Source organism: Canis lupus, chromosome 15, assembly GCF_048164855.1.
Source record: "Canis lupus baileyi chromosome 15, mCanLup2.hap1, whole genome shotgun sequence".
In the NCBI taxonomy this organism is placed as follows: domain Eukaryota; kingdom Metazoa; phylum Chordata; class Mammalia; order Carnivora; family Canidae; genus Canis; species Canis lupus.
In genome coordinates, this window is record NC_132852.1 from 20,999,184 (window position 1) to 21,014,417 (window position 15,234).

Below are 15,234 nucleotides of genomic sequence, written 5' to 3' on the forward strand. Positions count from 1 at the left end.
CCGTTTAATTTGAGCACCAGTGTAAAGATGGGTGAGCTCAAAACTAAAGGAGCTTCATGAGAAATTCTGTAGACTCTGGGCTCAAGCAGAGCCACTTTGTGGTTCAGGAAAATGTGACCCAGAGGTGGGAAGAAAAACATCCTCCCTACCTCTGTGGGAAATTCAGTATGGTTCTAAGCTGTCAAAATGGTCAGCCTGGAAGTGCCAGGAAATAACTCTCTTGGCAGAGATGTTAGCCCCCTCCTTGAAGGCTTCAGCAGCAATGGATGAGGTACACCCAGCTGGGGCTTTCATGACAGAGGCTAGAGACCAGCTTGTGGAGAACAGGTATTCCTGGGCATATCTGAGCAGCTTCTAGGAATGCCTTCCCATGCCTGAGGGGAACATTTCTGGAAACAGGAATTTCTGTCTGAGCAAGTGGAGACGATGAGCCAGTGATAGACAAATCCACAGGCTAGAAAGACCCAGAGACTTCTTGGTTATACTCTCGTTATTTTATAGACTGTGAATTCAACTAGTCTCAATACAAATTTTGAGGATTTCATAAGAATTCTTACAGGTATTGTCATCTATATCTATCTACAAACTGTATGAACTCTACGTAATTATTAAAAACCAGTCTATGGCTCAGGCTGAGCTCTGCTGAAGGCATACTATGTAGACGTATAAATGAATGTATTAACTGCACAAAATCTGGCTTTTGGTCAAACTCATAGAGCTGTCTGAAGGTCAGTTGACTTAATTAACTTAAAACAGTAAGCTAGCTAGTTTGATGAACAAGAGCATAAGATAAGGAGTAAGATAATCATGAATTCAAATTCTGGTATCACCTTGACACCTCTGTGACTGGGATTGGTTGTTTAAGTTTTGTTTCTTCCTCTCCTTACAGTTCTGTTATAAGCTCTGGCATATAGAAAGGATCCATTAATTAGTAGTTATTAATCTTATTACTGTCTACTTCATCTATCACCAGTTCCATGTTTTTCCCCTTCTACTTTAGCTGACATTTGTAAAAGTTAAGTGTATAGTCTCAACTGTGGTTCCTAACCTGGGTGGGTCTTTGGAATTAGGGGGCATTTGTGGATGCTTTGAGGGAAAGACTATTTTACTTGTCACAATGACTGGGTGGGGGAAGTGGGGGAGGGTTCCACTAGCATTTAGTGTCCAGAGATCAAGGACAATAAATATTCTGCAATTTGTGGGTCAGTTTTGCACTCTGAATTAATGGTCCCATTTAATTGTGCCACCCAAAATACCATTGAGAAATGCAGCATTTTCTTAACACAGTGAAATAAAGCAAATCTAAATTAAGCAAAATAATTAACACAAGGCACTCACTGTGAGCTTTGGTTTAGAGTTTCCAATGATAAATGAAGGTTCTTTGGTTTTCTTTTAAGCTGAAAAAGATTAAAATAAGTAATTTTGCTTGGTAGTATCTCTCATTACGTCTTGGGAGAAATAATTTGAGGAAAGTATTCATCTTGGCAATACCATGTATACACTTCGCTACAATCTGATTTGTAGGAAATAACCCTTCTTGGTGCAATGAATACTGTGTGTGTGTGTGTGTGTGTGTGTGTGTGTATGTATGTACGTATTTTTATACTTTCTATTAACAGAGATAAATTTATATGGAAAGAGTTTTCATTCTCCATAGTATTCTAATTGATATTAATTTTTTTCAGAAAAAGTGTTGCTTGAAGGATGAGGTAAAAGAATAAAGGTAACACCTTGACTTATAAATAACCTACATGACTTTAAAACAGTCTGTACTTTATGTCTTCCATAATGATGACCTCAATTTGCAGACTCTGCACTTCTTATCAGCTGATGAATATACATTCAGAGGTGTCTCATGGTGATGTACTGGCCAGTCAACATACTACTTTACATTAAGCTGCTTTCTTTTCTTTCTTTCTTTCTTTCTTTCTTTCTTTCTTTCTTTCTTTCTTTCTTTTCTCTCTCTCTCTCTCTCTCTCTCTCTCTTTCTTTCTTTCTTTCTTTCTTTTTTTTTGCATAAAACTACTTGGACTGTTTTATTGCATTTTGTCATTATTTTAAATAATTAGTAATAGGAAAGGGATACTAGTGTCATAATGATTATAGCAGATGTAAATAGCCATGATCAGGCATTTAGCTTTAGTTATAAGCAAGTATATTTGAACTAAGTCTGTCAAGTATGTATTAAATTATGAGGGAACATTTTTTTAAATGCACACAATGCTAGAAATACATTATTGAAGTTTGAGACTTATAGCTGAAGTGTACTAAGGTAGCAATGGAAAAATCTTTAAGATTAAGGATTGGGGATTAATAATGAAAACACTCCAGAGATCTGAGGCTCAGGGACTTTCCCAGAGTCCCTGTGAGTGAATGATATGGCTTGTAGCAGCTCCCTCTGCTGAAGCACAAAGGCTTCAGATGTCCAATCTTCACTCAATAAATATTTTAACATAGCCAGTGAACACTGTCACATTTCCTGCTGGATCCTAGGCAGCTTGTTTCCTAGTCAGCTTCTCCTCCTAAGATTAAAACAAATTGCTGGGGATCCCTGGGTGGCTCAGTAGTTTGGTGCCTGCCTTCGGCTTGGGGCATGATCCTGGAGTCCCAGGATCAAGTCCCACATCAGGCTCCCTGCATGGAGTCTGCTTCTCCTTCTGCCTGTGTCTCTGCCTCTCTCTCTGCCTCTCATGAATAAATAAATAAATAAATAAATAAATAAATAAATAAATAAATAAATAAATAAATAAAATCTTAAAAAAAAAGATTAAAACAAATTGCTTCGTTTCATGACAAGGCCACCTCAAGTAACCTAAGTGAATTGAGATACAAAATTATTTCAGAAAAGTATTTTTGGGGGCACCTGGGTTGTTCAGTCAGTTAAGTGTCTGCCTTCAGCTTGGGTCATGATCTCAGGGTCCTGGGATTGAACCCCATGTTGGGCTCCCTGCTCAGTGGGGAACCTGCTTCTTCCTCTCCCTCTGCCACTCACCCCAGCTCATGCTCTCTCTCTCTTGCTCTGCTGTCTCAGTCTTTCTTTCAAACAAATAAATAATCTTTTTAAAAAAAGTATTTTTTTGTCTCTATGTATTCGCCCTATATTTTGATGTTTAGGGTATGCATTATGTATCCTGCAAAGAGACAAATAATACCAATTTCTATCACTATTGGGAGTTTTGCAGTGTTTTTTAAAAAGATTTATTTATTTATTTGAGAGGGAGAGAGAGAGAATTTCAAGCAGACTCCCCATACAGCACAGAACCCCATGCGGGATTCAATCTTACCACCTGGAAATCATGACCTAAGTCAAAACCAAGAGTTGGATGCTGAACTGACTAGCCACTCAGGTGTCCCAGTTTGTAATATTTTTACACTTTCTAGGAATGAAAGCTCTATTTTTAGTCTGTTGTGAGTCTATTGTCCTGCTTTGGTTTTCAGGGATTGCGTACACACAAAGGTGGGTCACTAAAGATAAGGTCATGGAGAGTGACTGCTGAGCCACTTCTATCCCTCTCTCCTCTCTTGTGTTCTTTTTTTTTTTCTTGTGTTCTTTAATTCAAAACTTTTACAGTTTAAACGATGCTTTCAAAGCTGGACCAGAATATTGTCAGTTAAAATAAATTAAGATCCATTTTTCTCAATTAAAAAAATTAATAGAACCATCTCTATTCAAATTTTCCCCCTACAAATTTTGTCATTCCCAAGACCAAAATGAATGTACAATTGCTAATAAATATTACCATAAAAATCAGGGCAGGCTATGAAATAGATCTTTTATTGAGACGTTATTGTAGTTGAGATATTCTAAATAGGACTGCAAAAATAGTCACATAGTTATATATATATAACCTCATATCTTGGTAGAATATTATTTCATAGTCTGCAAGACCATGGAATCTCCAGCTATTCTTTAACCTAGCAAGCTAAATGAGACAGAGTTGAGATATTGGTCCTCAAGAGAAGTCATCTCTGCTGGCACCTCTTTCACTGAAGGCTGCCAGCCACTACTACTCTTGGGCTTGTGGAAATGCCCTCTTCTGCTTCCAAGGGGAGGAGGAGGACTGTTTCTAAAATGCATGCTCAAGCCAGTCCCTATGCATTGTGATGTAGACATAATGTTATAAATAAAAGTTCAATACAGTTTTAAGTAGCAGCATAATTAGTACCATTGTTTGCATCACTTCTGAGGAATGGCCCAGAAATTTAGTCATTATTTGTGAAGACTGAGCACTAAGCAACCTACTTATAACACGGCTTCTGGACTAGAATTCATTCATCAACTGATGATTATCCAAGGAGACTCTCTGCAAAATGGTAAAATGACCAGGGACAAAACACTGAAAATAAACTGCATCTGTTCTACTTGAAAATAATGGGATTCCTATTCTGTGCTATGTTCAAGCTGTTTTGTGCAGTGGCAAGACTGTCAATACTGACTGCCAGATCTAAATGTGAACATAGGTGGTTCTCAACAAGTTAGGTCCAGATCAAATCCTTGTTAGTTCACCATTCTGAACAAATCTTGTTCATTGCTTTTGTTTACAAAAATATTCTCTCTGCCAAAGAAGAGAAGAATTTTCTTGCAGAGCCATCATTCAAAATTACTCATTATCTCCACAAGAAACTGTAATGCAACCCAAGAATAACTCTTACATTTGTTTATTAAAAATCTTGAGTTGGCCTGTCTATGAGTTCCACGTTCATACACACTTTGCTAATATTTAGTGTCTGTATCTAAATAAAAAGATGAGGCAGATTAAGGTAGGTTTACTAATTATATTAATCCTGTGACCTAAACATCAAAGATGCATTTCAGATTTTTACTACAAGATCAAGTAAGTAATTTTTACAGAACATTGGCTTTAAAGCTCCACAGAACATTCCTACAAACTTGACTGTACTTCATAGAAAAATTTTTTTTGGTTGTAAAAATAGCACTGCCAAGATCCTGACAACTCAATGGGGAGCACCCTCCTTTTTTCTTTTTCCAGCTATTGTTTTACATTTGGGATATTTGTTTTGATTATTTCCTCATGGAGAATAAGCCTGCTTTTATCCTTAAAAAAGGATTACTTCTCAGAAAGATTATTTTTGAATTGAAATTTTAGGAAGTATATACTTAGAAGGTCTCTCAACTCTTCAGGATCCAACTTAAGTTATGCTTTAAAAAAACAAAATAAAGTTTATTCTCCACAAACATATCCGCTTTAAGTTATGATATTATGTCATGATTACTGATTATGACTAGTTTTGAATTGAAATGGCCTTTAAAAATCATATTTTAAAAATATGATTACAATCTTTACAATTATTAAAATATGAACTGTGAATATTTATAAAATATTTTAATATAAATTTTAGTTAGTATACAGTGCAATATTGGTTTCTGGAGTAGAATTCAGTGATTCATCACTTACATACAACACCCAGTGCTCATCACAGCAAGTGACCTTAATCCCCATCCCTCATTTAGCCCATCCCCTCCGACCCTCCTCCTCCATCATCCCTCATTTTGTTCTCTATCATTGAGTGAGTCTCTTATGGCTTGTTTCCCTCTCTCCTTTTTTTCTTTTTCCCTTCCCCATATGTTCACCTGTTTTCTTTCTTAAATTCCCCATGAGTTAGATCATATGGTATTTGTCTTTCTCTAATTGACTTATTTTCCTTAGCATTATATTCCTTAGCTCCAATCATGTTACTGCAAATAGCAAGATTTCAATTTTTTGATGGCTGAGTAATATTCCATCTTATATACATATATATTACCTTTTCTTTATCTATTAATAAGCTGATAGACATGTGGGCTCTCTCCATAGTTTGACTATTGTTGATAATGCTGCTATAAACATCGGTGTGGGTGTATCTCTTTGAATCTGTACTTTTGTAGCCTTTGGGTAAATATCTAGCAGTATAATTGCTGAATTATATGGTAGTTCTATTTGTAACTTCTTGAGGAACCTCTAAACTGTTCTCCAGAGTAGCTGCACCAGTTTTATAAAATATTTTTTAAACATTAAAACCACCCACAAACCCACTACCCAGATGTGATTGCCATATGTTTCTTTCTTCCATTTTATTTCTCTTTACTTTCACACATATATACCCATGCACACATGGATTTTGAAACCCAACTCAGATCAGACTGTATATAGTTTTGTATCTGGCTATTGGGCTTAAAAATTTGCCAGAAATGTTTTTCCTGTCATTAAGTATTTTTTGAAAAATTTTAAAGCTCATGCAGCATTTTATATATGGCCACATAACATTTAATAATTCTATTGATTTTTGATATTTGTGGTTTCTAATGGTTTACTAATCAAAATGTGACCAGGAATACTGGCTGGACTGGAACTGGGGCCCAAATACTTCCAGATTGTTACGTGAGGCAAGTCCCGTCCCATAAGGGTTCACTGGAATATGATTCTTTCCACAGGAGCTTTAGAGCTTCCTGAATTTACAGAAACTTGAACTTTGGACAGATATTTGCTAATTTCTGAAGAATTAGGGAAGCCTGTGATGCAGGCTGAGTACCAACCTACCCTACAAATACACCCAACTGAATGCACAATGGAAAATGGGATAAAAATGAAAAGCTGTCCCCAGACTACAGGTAAAACTGGTTGGGGTCTTGATGCCAGTTAATTCCTGGATGATCTGGGCCCTTGTGTATCTTTCCTGAATAGGGTTGCTGCATCTTCTGGTGCTGTTACCCCTGGACAAGGCAGTACCACCTAGGAAGTATTCTAGAGATGCCCTGAGTTCCAGGCGTACCCCATCAGTGCCTCTACTGGAGAGCAGCAACCCCATTTCCCTCTGCATAATTAGTTAGGGTCAATCTCCATGGCTAATCACATATCGCTTCTTTGGTATGCTTTTAGTTTAATGCCAATCTCAATTTCCAATTCAACAAAACCATTGTTGTGGCCCCCAGTAGAAGCAAAAACTACCTTGGTTTTTACAACCTCTAAACCAAAAAGTCCAAAATCATAGGGAGCAAAAAATAGTCAGTGTTTCAACAGGTTTCATAGTAAGAGGTACTATTCCCATTTCCACCCCTGGCTCCTTGGATTCCTATATTCTACCTATAGGAAATGGATGAGAATATTGAAAACTCATTCAGAGCATACACTCCATCTTGTAGGACATCACCCCACTCTTTGAAAGTGTTTGTCTCTTAGCTGGAGTCATAACAGAGTCTTTAATAGGTCATTCCATTAGTATATGAGGCCAATAGTTTCTGATGAATGCATGTATGGCAAGACCAATGAATCCTGTGGACATCTGCCCACTTCTTATTTTTGTGTAGCACTTTTTTTTGGGTGCAGATATATTTTGTGGGAGACTCTGAGAGTGAAGAAGCATGAAGTCCAATAGTGAAGTGCTGACAGAGGTTATTGTGGGGAAGAAAGAAAATTCATATTTAAAGTAAGTGTTTATTCTATTGAGAGAGAATATCTACTCTTTCCATAGTGGAAGGGGTTCAGTATAATCAACCTACCACAGGTGGCTGGCTGTTTCACCAGGGATGGTGTTGTATAGAATAGGGGGAAGGTAGGGGCTCAGCATCAGTCTCGGCTGTGGTACTCAAATCAGACTCAGTGAGGGAAGGCACATTGCTGAGTTCATATACAACCTTTTTCCCTACCACTAATGTCACTCACGCATGAGTCCAAAAAGTAGGCTCTGCCAAGGCTGGGAAAGTCTTGACTGACTGACAATAATAAAATGGACCATATTGTGCATATAATTATTGAGAATGTCACCGTGTCACTGAATCAGATGTCCTATAGTATTTATATAGGACAGTAATATTTTCATACTCTGGGCTCATCCTTAGACATCAGTCCATAAATATTTTCCTTAGTTCTCATTGCCAATCTCCAATCCTTTTCCTTCCAAGTTCCTGACATTTGAACAAATTGGGGGTCACCTGCCTTAAACTGCCATTGATCTGTACACCTAGACAGCTGTCCTTCAAGGCACGTGAAGTTCCCAGAAAAAAATAACATAGAGCTCTGCACATCAGAACAAGTGCCCTCCCCCCTCCATCCTTTGTAGGAGTAGGTGGGAGATAGGAAGTTACTGTTTTATGGGTACAGAGTTTTAGTTTCACAGAAAAAGAGTTTGAGAAATGGATAGCAGTGATGATTGTATAGCAATGTGAATGTACTTAACACCGCTAAACCATACATCGAAAAACTGTTAAGATTGTAAATTTTGAGTTATGTGTATTTTTCCAAAATCAAAAATAAACGAAAACTTTAAAAAATTAGCATAAAGGCACGGTGGGCCTGGTGGTGGGCCATGCTGGGAACCATGTGTGATTCCTTAGCTGCAGCTTGCCAGAGGCTCCATACCACATCTCTATCTGCCACTGCAGATTCCTTGAGCATATTTGGATCTGCTGGGGTCAAAAGGCCACTGTGGTAGGTGTGTTTTCACTACAACCCAAACCAGCTGGAGAGCCTTTTCTTGCTCCAGATCCCACTCAGAGCTGGTAGCTCAATGGGTTAGAGCAAGAAGTGGTAGGGGTGCAAAGAGAAGTGACATGCCTTTCAGACTGGAGAAGCTATTTCAACTTCTGGGAAGTGAAAGCTATGTCCCAGACTATAGCATATCTCCAGAAACTTCACTGTGATGGCAGGCCCCTGAATTTTCCTAGATCGTATCACCGACCCTTTGACATGAGTGCCTTGCTTGGGCATCTAGAGCACATGCTACCTTTTGCTTATCAGATCTAATCAGCATGATGTTGCCAGTGTAGTGGGCCAGCAGGGTATTCCTGGGATAGTGGAGTGATTGAGGTCCCCTGTGGACAAGTTGTGACAGAGACGCATAGAAGTGCACTTCCAGATGAAAACAAACTGCTTATGTTAATCTCTGCTTATTGGAAGGACAAGACAAGAGCTATTTTGGAAGAACTGCATCTGGAGGGAATACTGAAGTGAATTTTGAAACCTCAAAGAATTTGGCAGACAGGAACAGTATGCGCAAAGACACAAAGATAAGCCGATACAAGATAAAGGAGGTGATTGAGTGACTCATTGATACATTCAAAAAAATATTTCTGGAGCACCTACTAAATGCCAGTGACTCACTTTGCTGAGTTTGTACAAGAGAAGGGCAGGATGTGGTCAGGCCTGAAATGACAGAGTAAGGAAATGGTACTTCATTCAGAAGGCTGTCGCAAACCACTTGAAGGTTTGTCAGCTGGAGAGGGCCAGGAGCGAAGTGGCTTTTTACAGTGATGAATCTGGTAGCAGAAGCTACTATTCTAGCCAGGATGAAGCAGTGGGGACCTGAACTAGAGAAATGAAATGCGAAAGGAATGTGAAGGAATGTGAAGGGATCAGCTGAAGGAGGAGGGAATGTACATGTGTCTGAACATGGGAGCCATCAAGACGCATAAGCCAAATATAACTAATTAACTCCAAGCTTTCGAGCTTGAGTGATTGGGATCAACACGAGAAATAATGAGGTCAGGTGGAAGATCTAGGATTAGGTAGGTCATAAAATAGCTGGTATCATGGGACTGAAGCTTCCTGAGGGCAGGGGCTACCACTGCTTTGGTTCCCATTTTATCTCCAGTCCTTGGCACAAGGTGAACATTCAAAAAGTATCTGTCACAGAATATGTTAAATGCTCAATCTTACTGAATTGTCACATCTACCCTAGGAAGGAGGTGTGATTATCTCCTTTCTTTTTTTTGCTATTATTATTTTTTATAATTTTGAAGTACTTAAGGCAATAAAAATATAGTAAATACAATAAACATCCATATAGAGAGAGATCTAGTCCTCAGCTTGAGAAACAAAATAATACATGTTTTATCATTATGCCCATCTTATAGCTGAGAACCCTAAGGCCCAGGATGGTTAGAAAACTGGTTTATGGTCACACAGCTGACACACACCAGAGTTGTGATAAGAAAAGGGACCTGTCTGCCCCCAGCGCCCATGTTTTCAACCCTACCCACTTTGTGGCACTGGTGAAACCTCTGGGTAGAAGCTCTCAGCAGGTGGAAGGAACATAATACATGTGGCAGAGAGAGAACTGAGAACTAAAAATATTGATAGGGGAATAATTTGCATTGAAGCGACAGCTGAAGGGATGGCAGTGGAAAGGCAATACACAGTAATAAGTGGTCTGAGGACAATACTTGGACTTTAGCAATGTGCCTTCTTGGAAGGAGAACAAAATTTAAGAGACTATTTTAAAACCTTTCCTGTTCACAGAGTAAGTGCTGTTTTTATGCTGCTCTAGAGTTTCTTTTTTGGTTCCTAGAGAAAGGGCAGAGCTGCCTGTAATCCATGGAGTGCTTACTCTCTATAACTGGCATAGGGCGAGGCCAGAGAAGGCATCGATATTTTGCATCATCGAGACTATAAAAATCTATGTTATAAAACCTATCCCCCCCCAGGCAAAAATATAGGTTTTCTGCTTCCATCATATTGAGTACCTAATACAGGTCTATCTGAGACTGTGCTTTTCAGAAACATGTGCCCTCCTCCACACATTACATGGACCACTGAGGTTTGATAGGGCTGAAGAGGAGTGTATACAGTTTCTAATCATTAGTAATACTACCCCCTGAGGAAACATTTTTTGGTCTTCACTGCCAAATCAGAAGTTTTTAGTTGCCTCAGGAGAAATGTAAGTATTCCGGAAAAAAGTCTTGCAAGCATTTGATAAGTATCCAAATCTCCTCAGGCCAATGAAGATCACAAGATTTTTGGGTAAGTTCCAAGTTAACATCAAGGTTTTGTTTAAAAAGTCCTATAGCAATATTATTTACAATCGAAATATCTACGTGATAAAAATTTCTTAAGATGTTCTCCAGAAGTTTCGTAATATACAATAGAGTACTTTAAGTCTTGGCCTATAACATATGTCCTTAGGGCTCTTTAAGGACATTTGCAACCCCCTTAAAAAATATCAGAAACACAGAACGGGGAGATAGGATATTACTGTGACTCTCTCTGTAAAGTCAGGATAGGCTAGTCTAGGTACAAAATTTAAACCATTAAATCTCAGTGGCTTCATGCAACCACCACCACCACCACCACCACAAAAACATGTTCTTTTCATTCAAAAGAATCTGCTGTGACTCTTCAGTAACTGCTTTTCAAGTAATGACTGGGGCAAACGGTCTATTTCTTTCTTCCTTCATTTCAGTCTAATGCTAAATAGTTTTTTGAGTATCAGTCACATCATATATGTAGAGTGAATTTACCATCATTATTTCTCTATAACCTTAAGACTGATCTCCAAATATCAAGACAAAGAAGAGGGGGCACCTGGGAGGCTCAGTCGGTTAAGCTTCCAACTCTTGATTTCAGCTCAGATCAAGGTCTCAGGGTCCTGGGATCCAGTCCTACATAGGGCTCCATGGTCAGCAGGGAATCTGCTTGAGATTCTCTCTTCCCCTCTGTCCCACTCCCCACTCATGAGTGCTTGCTCTCTCATGCTCTCTCTCTAAAATAAATAAATCTTAAAAAAAAGGGGGGGGCAGAGGAAGCTGAAGGGCCTCACCCAGGTTTTGCAGATCTTTGGCTCCAAAATGGTACACGTCACTTCTCACAACCAACTGGACAGAAATAGCCACACGGTGCCACCCAACAGTAACAGAGTTGAAATGTATAGTCTTCTGTGTGCCCATGAAGAATAGGAGAATATTGATGTGTACAGTCATATCTCCCATTTTTACATGGTAAAAAACCACTGATACTGTACTGTACTGATAAAATCAGTACAACTATGTTGTGCCTTGGCAAGGGAAGAAGTAGTTTGATGAATATGCAGGTAACTAGATATAACCCTACTATCTGATGTTTTGCTTGATGATGAGAATAGTTTTGTTGAAATATACTTATTTTCCATCAAGGACTCATAAATACTAGAGAAAAATAGCCATTTTTGCAACCCATTGGGCAAAGGCTGATGTAGTGCAAACCTAGGAGTGCATCCATCTGTGAATTATGTAGTGTTTTAAGATTAAGGTTTTTTTTCTCCCCTTCTCACTTCTTGGTTCTGGGGCCATCTGGGAATTTCTGCTTCTTGAAGACTCACAGATGCAGCATTCATCCAAATTTCCCATGGTTTGTTCTAGATACACCAAATATAGAACTTTAAGGACTAAGTATATGATTCTGAGTCTGCCCATTGTTTCCTGTACATAATTAATATGGAAATTGCAGGAAGTGAATCAATCTCCTGGAAGCTTCTTTTGGCATTTCCACATGCTCTGCTACCTTCATAGCTGGTCTACTTTTTGTTGGTGTTATTTGCATCACTATTTTGGAACTTGGTATCCTTCTCCTCTAAATCTCCCTTCAATCTCCCAGTATCTGCCAAGGTAGCTTGTGTCTGACCATCAGTTAATTAATGTTAGTGTTTAAGTTTTTATTTTAATTCCAATTAGCTAACATAGTGTTATATTAGTTTCAGGTGTACAATATAGTGATTCAACACTTCCATACAATAACTGGTGCTCATCACAAGAGGTGCATCCCTTAATCCCCATCACCTGTCGCACCTATCTTCCCTCCCACCTCCCCTCTGGTCACCTTCCGTTTGTTCTCTATAGTTAAGAGTCTCTTTCTTGGTTTGTCTCTCTCTTTTCTTCCCTTTCCTCATTTGTTTTGTTTCTTTAATTCTACATATGAGTGAAATGATGTAGTATTTGTCTTTCTCTGACTGATTTATCTCATTTGACATAATACTTTCTAGCTCTATCCAGGTCCATACAATTAATGTCCATGTTTCTTAAGTAAAGGAGTAGCTAGTTTCTCATTTTTGACCTACTTAGGGTCAACACAGTTTGCATTACAATGATGTACTCTACATTCCCTCAGGTCACTGCCCTCCAACTCTTGTTGCTTTCTTCAATCTCTTTTGCCCCACTGAGTGGTGGCTCAGGGAAGCAGTGAAACTTGGGGATGCAAGGGAGGGTAATTACCAGAAAGTACAGAGTGGCCATCAAAGGTCAATACAGTGTATATAATCTAGTAATCTGAATAGTGACAAGTGGGGGAGGGTTCTTCAGAGAATTGTTAGATCAAACTAAAATGTTTATTTATAGAGATTTCTTTCCCTATTATTTTATAAATTTATTATAAATTAACACAGCTTGTTTTATTGCTGATTTACCCTGATAATTTGAATATAATTTTTGACTCGTTTTAACCTAATGCTGTTTTATAGCTATGATAATGGAAGATGTATTTCTGAACTAATCTGGAAATTTTTTCTTCAAATTAGGCCATTTATACCATTCAGATTTATGTCTTTTCACGCACCAGTTAGTGTTGTGAGTGCTTAAAAAACAAACAACTGCACTAATATGAAGGTCAGTTGTATGCAAAAATTACTTACCGAGTAAACTGTTGGTTTGCCCACCAGCAGAGGAATAGAAGAGTCCTGAAATCACATAATTCCAAGATTGTTATCCCATTCAGAATGCAAACCTCAAAACGAATATAGGATTCTTAGCACTTAGGGAATTTGGAGATGTTAAGCGCCCTTTAAGATCATTTAGGCTGGTGACTTTCACGTTCCAAATGAGGAGACTGAGCAGAATGAGTTGAGAGCGCTCCTGACTCTATTGCTGGTGTTCTTTATTAAGGTAGAAGTTATACCCTGGGTCAATTTTGCCAAATGCAAACATCAACTTATCTTTTTTGTTCTAATGGTCTCCCAGGGCACTGGGAGGTTGAAATGATACTCCGGTTCAGTCAGAGCTAAGTGGAGACGCCAAAGGAGCACCCAACACGGTGCCACGGGAAAAGCAGCTCTTCCAACAGTTAAGTGGCAGGTTGATGTGAAATTCCCGACTTCACAGAACACCTCCTAAGGATTTAACACTGCTGCTTATCCCAAACGCTACGCGCGAGCTGCTCCCGCGTTCCAGCATGTTCCAGCATGTTCCAGCATCGCAGGGACATACCCACTAGGCCGTCCTGGTCCGGAGCGCAGGTGGCAGCCTTCCGTCCGACCCGCCTGAAGTCCCACCTATCCTGGGACGCGCTGGAGGGAGCGGATCCACGGGCGGCGCGGGCTCCCCAGCGCTCCTCCAAGAGGCCACACCCCGCGCAAGGCCCCCATTGTGTCTGGGGGAACAGGGGCCTCGCTGGGTCACGCCGGCGGCCCCCCTGCGAGAGGAGCCAGCCGCCCCAGGCCAGCCGGGCCTGCAGCGGGCGGGGGGCGGGGGCGCTGCCGGGACCCGCAGGCCGGCCTCGCGCGGGCGCCGCCGCACCTGGAGGCGGAGCCAAGGCCCGTGGCCCGCCCGCTGCCGGGCGCGAAGCCCCCTCCCCGCGCCCCTCCCGCCGCGCGGCAGAAGCGCGCAGGTGCGGGAGGCCGCGCCCGCCGGGACCTCGGCGAAGCGGGCGCACCATGGAGCACATCCGCACGCCCAAGGTGGGTGCCCGGGCGCGGGCCGAGGAGGGGCAGCGGGGGCTGCGGGAGGGATGCTGAGCCGGCCCGAGGCCCGGCTTCCCGCGGGCGCTGGCGAGTCGGCACCGCGAGCGAGCGAGCGAGGAGGAGGAGGAGGACGCAGCGCTCGAGCATCTCCTTCCAGGCCTAGCTCTGGCGCTGGCGGAGCCAACCTCTTGTCCTTGAGAGCGCGCGCTGGGCAGGGGGCTGGGCGGGAGGGAACCCAGTTGTCCCTTGAATAATAGGGCTGCTGATCTGCTGATAGACGCCCCCTTCTAGTCTGGCACTACACTGCTGCTGCTGCCGCCTCCCCTCCCCCCAATTTTCTGTTGGCTGCTCTGAGCAGCTGAAAGAGAAACCAGCCTTCCCGATTGATGACAGGTGCAAGGAAAGGAGTTAAAGTACGCGCAGGTGGATTGAAGGCTCTCTTGGAAGCTTGTTGAATCTAAGGGTTCGGACCCACACGGCTCCCCCTGCGGCTCCCCCTGCGGCTCCCCCATCGTCAGTGGACCTTACACAGAGCGGACGATCAATATTCGCCGTGGGGTGAACGTTATTGTCAGTCCTTGCGTCTCCTTGCCTTTTCCACCAGTTTTCTTTCATTGAGGAGAAGGGTGCAGCTTACAGATTGGTCCGCTGGTGTGTTTGAACACAGCACCAGCTTTGGGCCCTCAACGAAAAACGCCTGGTCCCTGGTCCTTCCAGAGAAATTACACTGGAATCGTCGATGGCTGCACCAAACTTTCCCACTCGTAGTTGCGCTAGTCATGTAATTTAGAGTGAAAACGATGGTCAGTATTCCTG

At 41.1% G+C, this 15,234-nt stretch overlaps 1 protein-coding gene and 1 long non-coding RNA gene across 9 annotated transcripts in view; one reads left to right on the top strand and one right to left on the bottom strand.

The window, feature by feature from the left end:
* The window catches only part of MTMR7 (myotubularin related protein 7), a 172,363-nt gene that overhangs the window by 55,166 nt on the left and 101,963 nt on the right, over positions 1–15,234 (top strand). The window contains exon 1 of one of the 8 annotated variants that reach the window (XM_072776174.1): positions 13,906–14,415. The exons of the other annotated variants lie outside the window; for them this stretch is intronic. Within the exon in view, the coding sequence (XP_072632275.1) occupies positions 13,921–14,415 (495 nt within the window). The 5' untranslated portion in view covers positions 13,906–13,920. Of the gene's footprint in view, positions 1–13,905; positions 14,416–15,234 lie in introns of those variants that run through there. 8 annotated transcript variants of the gene reach the window in all.
* LOC140604730 (uncharacterized) lies at positions 974–14,294 on the bottom strand. Its single transcript, XR_012007525.1, has 3 exons — positions 13,946–14,294; positions 13,375–13,419; positions 974–1,397 (listed from the first exon to the last, which is right to left on the bottom strand). It is a non-coding gene; the product is annotated as an uncharacterized lncRNA (long non-coding RNA).